The sequence below is a fragment of the Chenopodium album genome, chromosome 1 (assembly GCF_948465745.1).
Source record: "Chenopodium album chromosome 1, dcCheAlbu1.1, whole genome shotgun sequence".
Classification (NCBI taxonomy): domain Eukaryota; kingdom Viridiplantae; phylum Streptophyta; class Magnoliopsida; order Caryophyllales; family Amaranthaceae; genus Chenopodium; species Chenopodium album.
In genome coordinates, this window is record NC_137834.1 from 8031005 (window position 1) to 8041108 (window position 10104).

Genomic DNA, 10104 nt, shown 5'->3' on the forward strand with positions numbered 1-10104 from the left:
CTTAGCCGCCCTAACCAAGATTCGCCCCTTCCGCCATCTGATCTGATGTATAATTAAGAATAAAACATGAATATTGAAAAGAGCATTGAAATAACTCTATAAGTTAAATGTGATATGATTGAACGAAGTCATTCTTGAAAATTTTGAGTAGCATAGATTTGGGTATCGTCTATAAAGGAATCAAAGCCAGTTTTGAAGCTTCTTTACCTACCTATGAAAGAGGACTAAAAGAGTTTTTGTTTTTTTAAAAAAGAAAAACCATTAGCAATGGTTTGATTTCGTTTGCTAACTTTAAGTGATGAACAAATATTCAACAAAGTGGTAATAAAATCTGATTAAATCATTCCAACCAATTTATGTCTTATAAAACAAATCTTCGTTAATGATCTATTTGATACTATGGGCATATTCTTCTAGATATTTTGTTATCTAACAATTAACAATTAGTCAAAAATCTAAGCTACTGAGTATTTCTTTACTCACATACCCAAATATGTAAATGAACGATATAATTGATACGAAGTAATTAACTAGCAACTCATAAAACACACCAAAATAATCCATTTCAATGGAGACACAAAATCAACATGGGTTCATGAATTCTATCTCTTTGATTTTCATTTCATTATTTCATTCTAGTAAATAAGGAAAAGGATGTTAACAAAAGCTTAAACCTCTTACATATCCTCCCGACCCGATTAGTGGGTGAGACAATTTAAAAGTAGAGGGGGATAAGGGCAGACCCGTTTTTGAGATTTCGGTGGCCTAAGGGCAAATAATAAAATGGGGCCCTAATAAGTTAATGCTTAAATTTATTAATTAATTGGAAAAAAAATAATTCGGGTATGCGATAAAATTTTCGCAATACTTTTTTTAAATACAGTACTATTTTTTTTAATACAATAATAACACTTGTATATACAAATCATATACTTCGTATTACGCAACACTTTGTAAAGTACAGCACGGAGTATTATTTTACAAGTAAATTAAAATGTTTATACGAAAAAAAAAAATCATTCTTTTAATCAACAATATCACAATCTAATACGGAGTACTAATTAATTTATTATTGTTAATCTATTTATCGATCTTATACAAGTATCACGTAATCAATTTATCTTCATCTAAGAAATTTTTTTCAAATTTCAGATTTAAAAAAATGAGTTACTGGACATTAGTAAAAACAGAAAATTTGACGAAGTTAAAAAAAAAAACAAACTTCTGAATGATTGAATAAAGTAGTATATTAAAACTACTACGTAATTGACAAATTAGGAGTATATCTAACAATTAGATAATTCATATGATTTCATTTAAAGACTAAAACTAAATATTTAGGATATTTTTCATGTAAATTTAATAATTCAATGCCTTAATTTTGGGAAAAATCAATGAACAACATTTGAAAACAAAAAAATTAAATTAAACTGAAGAGCTTTTCAATGATTTAGGATAATTGGTCCCGTTGAAACCCGTTGAGATTTGAAGCTAGAGAAGAACGTTTATAGGATTCATTTTTTTGGCAATTATTAATTGGGAAAGAAGATGAAAAATTAGAAATATAAAAGTAATGATGGAGAATTGGAGATAAATAATTTCATAGAAGAAGGAAGGTTATACATTTTTTTTTTTTTTGGAAATTCAAGATAATACGGATGAAATTGATATAAAGGGGAATGTTGGGAATATTAAACTTCCAAAATTGAAGGTGATTATTTCTAGGAGAAGATTTATTGTAGGCAGAAGTTTCAAGAAGTAGGTTTAATGATGCATTTATGTGATTAGCGTGTTACAGTACATAATTTATTTTGCTCCTGGGCTTGCATTAAAAAAATCTGGGCTTCAAATTTTGGGGCCCTGGGCGGCTGCCCCGGCTGCCCTGGGTCAGATACGGCCCTGGATAAGGGGAAGGGTAAGCCGGTAAGAGAATCCCCTAACCCCAAAATGCCTCTAACCACAATCTCTTGGTTATAAGATGCAAGCTTTAGCGCCATTACCGCTATACCAATCTTTGCTCCATAAAATAAATCATATACATAGATTAGACACACCCTAATTTTCATACATAAAATAAATCATACACATACACCCTAATTTCAATTAAAAAGACATAAAAAAGCCTTCATTTTTTTAAAAAAGAAATTAAGTTTCGAGTATATCCTAGAAGTTAGGTCACCATGAAGTAGGTAAGGGTAAGATTAAGGGCATGGGTAGGTATTTTTGTAATAAAAAGTACTCCCTCCGTCCCTAAATTACATTCCTCTTTCTCTCTATTATGTGAGGAATAAATGCTAGAAAGAGGAATGTAATTTAGGGACGGAGGGAGTAACAAAAAGGGTCAAACACATAAAAGTTAAATTAATAAAAATAAATTTAATTAAAATAATATTATTAATAAAACCTTATCCAAAACCAAGGTTTAAATCTAACCATGGTAAACGTAAACTCCCAACCTTCTCTCTTCCATCTCTTTCTCTTTCCCTTTCTCTCTCCTCTCATCTTTTTCTCCTCCGTTTTTTCTCTCTCTTACCTGAGTAGTGTGCGTTCACATTCTTCAATCTCCTCATATATTTTTTTCTGCCATTTTTCTGGTGAGTCAACTCATTTTTATTTTTTCACCTTTTTTTTTTCTTTCTTATGATCTGAAGTGTTTTGCATCTTTTTTCATCTTTAATTCGGGTTAATTTAATTTTAATTTTTTTCAAAAAAATAATAATTCATGAGTAAAATTAGTGAACTTTATGAATACCCAGATCGTTTTTGTTTTCTGGGTTTCCCTTTGATTTGGTTTTTGGGTGTTTTTTTTTTTTTTTTTTTAATTTTTAATTTTTTAATAGAGGCGCAAAGGGTAGTGATGTAGACGGGATTTGATTCGAGGTCTAGAATTATATTGACCCAAAGTTTTTACCAACTAAACTAGTAGACATTCGGCTTTGTTTTAGACATTGGTGTGTTTGTTCATAATTTGTGTTTTGGTATCAGACTAGATTTATCATTACTGTGTTTATGTATTAATTATGGAGAAAAATTGTATTATTTTTATCTTCTTTTTGGTTATGTTAATTAGATTGGTTCATAAAGGAATATGGATATATGATGCTGTTTTTGTATGAGTATTAATAATAGCATTTTTATATTTGTTGGTAATTTGACATTTTTTTTGGATTTATTTGTGATAAGTTAGGAAAATTATAGTTTTTGGAGTATTGATTTAATAGGTCACTGTCAACATGAAAATATCCATTGGCAAAAAAAAAAAAAAAAAAAAAAGAAGAATAAAGAGAAAAATAGGGTGGTTCTAGGGATTTTGCTGCAAGGACTAATGATGAAGGAGTGTTCTAGAATATTGGGTATTAAAAGCTTCAACTAGTTTGTCTGATTCATGGGGCTATTTAGTTTTCCTCTGTACTGTAATAATTTAGATTTAATGAAGGGGGTTTTAGGTTTTGTTGAGTTTGGGGGAAGGAAAGTTTTGAGATTTTGTCTGAAGGTTGAAGTTAAGTTTAGCAATGTGTTAGATTTTCCATTTCTCATAGAGTACTCATCCAAGGTGGGTGTAACTGGACATATAATATGGAACCCGGGAACTCAGCAATTTGACTGAAGAAGCTAAAAGATTGAAGGAAAACTGATCCTGAAAGTAGCTATATCTGATTTTTTTATTACAGATTTCGAGTGTATAGAAATCTTATGTGGAGCATTTCTCAGCCTATGGCTTCTTATAACGTTCATTGGTACCGAGTTGTGCTTAGTTGGTACCATCCTAGTTCCCAAGCACTTCTTCATTAGTACCAACAAGTGCAAAAATTAGAATTTTAAGTTTTGTAGGTATCAATAGACTCTTTTTATTGGATTAAGAGTGTACCATCTAATCACAGCTTAGAGTTATTCATGAGAAATTCTCATCTCATGTGCTCATCATCTGGTGACCTAACCCTGTATGTCTTCGTGAATGTCTTCTAAGTTCTTTATACACGGTCTTTTTTTTTTGTTTAATTTTGTGTGGTTGTGGTGCTGTGTTGTATTTCCCGCTTACACCTTTGTTTATTATGTTGCATTTATTCAATATGCATCTGTTGTTGAGTGGGGTGGCGTAGTTTGATCTTATATACTGTAGGTCTGTTGGATATATCTGTGATCACCAAAAGATTTAACTAGAATGCTGTGCAAGTCTGCTTAACTGAAAATCTTTTGTTGGTATTTCTATGATCTCTCTTTTTATTTAATTTATATATATATTGATTAATTAATAAACTTTTCCAATTTGAGCTCCCTCAAGCGGCAGTGAAAATGTCAATGTCAAACAATATTTTACATGGGAAGCACTCCTCACAAAATTATTGGGGAAAAAGTCACCAACTTTCACTAAAAAGTTAACAAGAACTAGGAACACTCACAACACTCCTTTGAGATACAACCAACCCTCTCAAGAACTCTTATCTAGTAACCTAAGTATTTGTGATCTCTTCTTGCTGTTGTGCAATGAAAAGTGATACCCATGATCCTTTTTTTATTGTATATTGAGTTATACACCTGCACCAAAGTTCTAAATATTTAAACTCTAACTAGATCTAGGATACAAAAGTTATTAGATAACTAAAATACTAAATATTATATAAAATGATTACAATTAAGGGCTTATTCTCTTACGTTAAAATTCAGTTCAGCTCTTAATTTCCTTCTCTTATAAAATATTCATTTCAGTTCAGCTCATTTCAGTTCAGCTGAGTTCAGTCAATGAGAACATGTCCTAAGTAGGAATTTGAATACTAGAGTCCTAAATCAAACAAGGTAAGAAGACTAAGTTACTTGCTATTATAATCCTCAAACTGCCACTTTCTTGTACCACGTACATGCAATACTTGCGTCCGTGATAGTGCCACCAAGCCTTTACCTTGTTTTATTGCTTTGCTTACTTTGTTCCTTCATAACCAAATCTGAATCTCACCACATCTTGAGGCCCCACTAATCATGTTGGAAAAGTTGGGCTTGCCATATTTAACAGTAAATTAGTGTTGGCATCTGGCTGAGTCAAGCTTTGTGCAAATTAAACCTTCTACAAAAGTACCAATTCCAATTATGCATACAAAGTATTAGTGATCTTGAACATGAGTTACACTTTTTACTATTATTATTATTATTTTTGTATTTTTTATAATATTGATTTCCTTGTGGTTCATCTTCGTGGACCAGCGTGGCATCTATTGGCAGCGTCCTGAATGATAGTATATATTTGTTAAGTGATTGAGTTTTGATAATTCTGTTATAAAGTTATATCCTACCTGAGGTATCATTGCATAGCATAGGCTATTATCAATTTCAAAGTTTCCTCTTCATATGAAGTTGACCCTTAAAAAGGTTGTGATTATTGCTTTCTCCAGTTTAAGGCTTATAAGGTAGAAAAGGAGCTGTATTAATATTTTCTTCATCCCATCTTGTTTGCCATATTGGTGCGTTGTTAATTTTTTTAAATGTTGGTTGCTTAAGTGTTGTTGAGATTGGGTATCGGTGGGATTAATTGTAGTGAATGTGAATGTAAAGTGGTATTTTTTCATAGTAATTGATAGAATGATGCAATGTCGAAGATACAGGCCAAAAAGAAAACTGATGTTAACAAAAGGGGATGGAGGGAGTAGCAATATCCTACTGATCCAGCATCTGATGTGTGTGTATATATATATATATATTCCGCCCTTATTGTCTGTCAACAATTTATGTTTTATTTGATTGATTTATTTTTACCAATGATCAGATAACCTGTATGGTCAAGCTGTTTGACAAGAGCTACTATTATCCATGGGATCAAAATCATATGGAAACTTGCTGGGCCTAGTCTCTGGTGATCTACTGGATATCCCATGTACCACTAGAACTCTTCCACGGGTTATGACTGTTCCTGGGATTATCTCTGACTTAGATGGCCGTGAAAGTAGTGATGAAGATACAGAGGCTTCAGTTGTTCGTGAGAGAATAATTGTTGTTGCTAATATGCTGCCTCTCCATGCCTCTAGGGATCCAGAAACTGGAAAGTGGTGTTTTACTGTAGATGAGGATTTAATTCTATTACAGTTGAAAAATGGATTGCCACCCAATACTGAAATTATCTACATTGGTTCTCTGAAGGCTGATGTTGATATTACTGAGCAGGATGAGGTTTCACAGAAGCTTTTCAAGGAATTTAAATGTGTTCCTACCTTTCTTCCCCAGGACCTACAGAAGAAGTTCTATCATGGGTACTGTAAGCAGTACTTGTGGCCACTATTTCATTATATGCTACCCATGTGCCCTGACCATGGTGATCGTTTTGATCGCTCACTCTGGCAGGCATATGTTTCTGCTAATAAAATATTTGCTGATAAAGTAATGGAAGTCATAAACCCTGAGGATGATTATGTATGGGTGCATGATTATCATCTCATGATCCTACCTACTTTTTTAAGGAAACGATTCTATCGAGTTAAGCTGGGATTTTTCTTGCATAGCCCATTCCCTTCGTCGGAAATTTACCGAACCTTGCCTGTAAGGGATGAAATCTTGAGAGGCCTGCTGAATTGTGATTTAGTTGGTTTTCATACCTTTGATTATGCCAGGCATTTCCTGTCATGCTGCAGTAGGATGCTTGGACTGGACTACGCATCAAAGAGAGGGCATATTGGATTGGATTATTTTGGTCGCACTGTATTCATTAAAATCTTGCCTGTCGGTATTCATGTCGGTCGGATAGAATCTGCTTTGAATCTTCCGTGCACATCAGTCAAAGTTAAAGAAATTCAAGAACAGTTCAAAGGGAAAAAAGTGATAGTTGGGATTGATGATATGGATATATTTAAAGGAATCAGTCTGAAGTTATTGGCCATAGAGCAACTGCTGCTTCAGAATCCAGAGTTCCAGGGAAAGTTGGTCCTTATTCAAATCATTAATCCTGCCCGAAGTTCAGGAAAGGATGTACAGGAAGCAAAGAGGGAGACCTATCTGATCGCAAGAAGGATCAATGAGATGTATGGCTCTCCAACTTATGAGCCTGTAGTTATTATTGATCGCCCTGTTCCTCGTTATGAGAAGTCAGCATATTATGCTTTAGCTGAATGCTGCCTAGTGAATGCTGTTAGGGATGGAATGAATCTGGTTCCATACAAGTATATTGTCTGCAGGCAAGGAACACCTGCTTTAGATGAAGCTTTGGGCGTGAAATCAGTCACTCCTCACACAAGCATGCTTGTAGTCTCGGAATTTGTAGGATGCTCTCCTTCACTCAGTGGTGCAATCAGAGTGAATCCATGGGATATTGATGCTGTTGCCGAAGCCTTGAATATGGCTCTTACGATGCCAGATACTGAGAAACAATTACGTCATGAAAAACATTATCGATATGTTAGTTCTCATGACGTGGCTTATTGGGCACGCAGCTTTGTGCAGGATCTGGAAAGAGCATGCCAAAACCATTATAATAAGCGGTGTTGGGGATTTGGTTTAGGGCTAGGTTTTAGAGTTGTCTCTCTTTCGCCAAATTTCAGGAAGCTGAATGTTGACTTTATTGCCTCAGCGTATAAGAGGACCACTAAACGAGTGATATTCCTGGATTATGATGGCACTATTGTGCCACAAACGAGTATGAACAAGTGTCCAAGTCCTGAAGTTATCTCTGTCCTGAATGCTCTTTGCAATGATCCCAAAAACACAATATTCATCGTCAGCGGTAGAGGAAAAGCTCAATTAAGTGAGTGGCTAAGCCCATGTCAGTTGTTGGGAATAGCTGCTGAACATGGATACTTCTTACGGTAAGTTGACTATGTACAATTTAAATTATGATGTTTCTGAGGTATAAATCAATTTTTTCATAGTGACTGACAATGATGATGGAGGATGAACCTGGGCTTCAGCTATGCTGTAGTAGATATTGTGAAGGTTAGAAGATGGCTTTAAGAATTGGAGGACGAATATGAGCATAGAAGAGATATAAGGGCTAAGCACTATTAGCGGGAGTAAAAAAGATTGTTTATAAAGAAGTTAATTGCCGACAAATGTCAACATACTACAATAAACCAACAACGTTTTATTTGTCTTTAGAATGGATAATAGTAGATTACTAGATTTATATCTGAAGTAGTTTTGATTTTCATAAATTTACTCAAACTGTCCACGAATTAGTTGTGTACAATAGCACCCCAGCTGTAGAAATTTCTTGTCTTGCTTAAACTCAACCTTTTCTTTCTTCTTGCAGGTCAAATAAAGCTGTTGATTGGGAATCTAATACTGCAGAGCTTGATTGGAAAGATATTGTTGAACCTATCATGAGATCGTATACTGAGGCAACAGATGGATCCAGCATAGAGAGTAAAGAAAGTGCCTTAGTGTGGCACCATCAAGATGCAGACCCTGACTTTGGGTCCTGGCAAGCAATGGAGTTAATGGACCATCTCGAAAATGTGCTTGCCAATGAACCAGCTGTCGTTGCAAGGGGTCACAACATTGTTGAAGTTAAGCCACAGGTAATGTGTTAGTTTACTCTCCTTCCTTTCTATCTCTGTTTTGCCACTCCATATCCCAATCGGTCTCTGTGTGATTTTAGCAGGGTGTTAGCAAGGGGCTTGTTGTTGAGAAAGTTATAACAACGTTAATCGATGATGGCAAACGACCAGATTTTCTTGTGTGCATTGGGGACGACAGATCTGATGAAGACATGTTTGAAAGTTTGTTGAAGTTCTCAAGTTCATCTTTACCTGGGCTTCCTGAGGTCTTCTGCTGCACGGTTGGGCAAAAGCCTAGCAAAGCGAAGTACTATCTTGATGATACATCTGATGTCTTAAGGCTGCTGGGTGGCCTAGCAGCTGCTGCCTCAACTCAAAAACCTCGGTATAATCCTCATGCTCAAGTCTCGTTTGAAAGTACATTCTAGTAGGCCTATGTGTGCTTATAGTTATAGATCCACCCCAGTGTGTCTACGCCAGAGAATGTTCACAGGATTCCTTCTTTTCTCGACTTCTGTGATCTCGCGGGATTTCAAATCTTTTAAACACGTTAAAACATTGGGTAATTGTACATGGTGACAGTAGTGTAGTTCTCCGGCAGGAAGGTTCCTTTGATGCAGATCGTCATACAACTGTGGTTGCTTTAAATTGCACCAGACTCCACCCATCAATTTGTACAGAAATCAGTTTGATGTCAAGGTTCCCTTGTTGTCTCTAACAAAGTGATTTGGATGATCATGAACAAAAAACGTAGGGATATTCGACTTGATCTTTTATAAAGGTCAACAGGATACTCGTTGCTAACAAAAAAAGCTTAGGCGGACATAAGCGGTTTCTTCTACACCCCGTTGAATCAAAATTCGGAAAAAAGAGAGTTTCTGTGTATTACTTGGTCATATGCTAATTGTTATTGGAAATGGGCTTGTATGTTTTGCCTTTGTAAATGTCTTTGTATACATGGACAACCCATGGAGTAGTAAAAAAACCGGCTAATGTCGTTCTCTTAAATATAAATCCATTGTATCTTTTTTTGGTTGAATTTTGTATAATCTGAAAATGGTTGAGCAAGTTGTGCAGTGAATGAGTGAGCTGTGACAAGATGATGCATTTGGTTGTGCGAGTGTATGATAGATGTAAGCCTAGGCAGGTCCACATGAGAAAATATACATTATGCCTCACTTGTAGGCTGCACATGGTGTTGTGATGGAGATGGAGATAGCTAGCATTTCTGTCTCTTTATGATTTATACAATTGATAAATGGGTGTATTGAAAATGATCTTTTTGCCCCTTGATTTTTTTTTTTTTTTAATTTATTATTATTATTATTATTATTTTTTTGGTCACAAGAAGAACCTAGGGTGGACTTTAACCAGTATCGTTTTAGATGGTCTAGTGTACGTTATTTATTTATTTTTTTTACGATAAGGGGTAGGATTCTGATCGTAACTTAATCATTACGGTTTTTTTGGTCCAGTATTTACGAGTGTAGTGTACGTGGGTTAATGGGGATAGATAACAGAATTATCGTATCTTAAGTCTAATTAGCCCAATGTTTGCGGACACTTGAAAGTAAAGGGAGTGGTAAGGCCGTAAGGAAATTGTTGCATCTATGGTAAAGAGTTGTCGCTTGAC

General features: G+C 34.9%; 1 protein-coding gene across 1 annotated transcript; it reads left to right on the forward strand.

The window, feature by feature from the left end:
• Window positions 1-2436: 2436 nt before the first annotated feature.
• Window positions 2437-9510, forward strand: LOC145641746 (putative alpha,alpha-trehalose-phosphate synthase [UDP-forming] 9). Its single transcript, XM_081692685.1, has 4 exons — window positions 2437-2594; window positions 5756-7781; window positions 8225-8492; window positions 8576-9510. The coding sequence occupies exons 2-4, from the start codon at window positions 5800-5802 to the stop codon at window positions 8897-8899; spliced, it is 2574 nt and encodes an 857-aa protein (XP_081548811.1). The 5' UTR covers window positions 2437-2594; window positions 5756-5799; the 3' UTR covers window positions 8900-9510.
• Window positions 9511-10104: the final 594 nt, after the last annotated feature.

Excerpts from the sequence above, each read along its gene's own strand:
- LOC145641746 (XM_081692685.1), top strand. The coding sequence starts at position 5,800 with ATGGGATCAAAATCATATGGAAACTTGCTGGGCCTAGTCTCTGGTGAT. Across the intron at positions 7,782-8,224 it reads GAACATGGATACTTCTTACG|GTCAAATAAAGCTGTTGATT; the intron begins GTAAGTTGACTA and ends TTCTTCTTGCAG. Across the intron at positions 8,493-8,575 it reads TTGTTGAAGTTAAGCCACAG|GGTGTTAGCAAGGGGCTTGT; the intron begins GTAATGTGTTAG and ends TGATTTTAGCAG.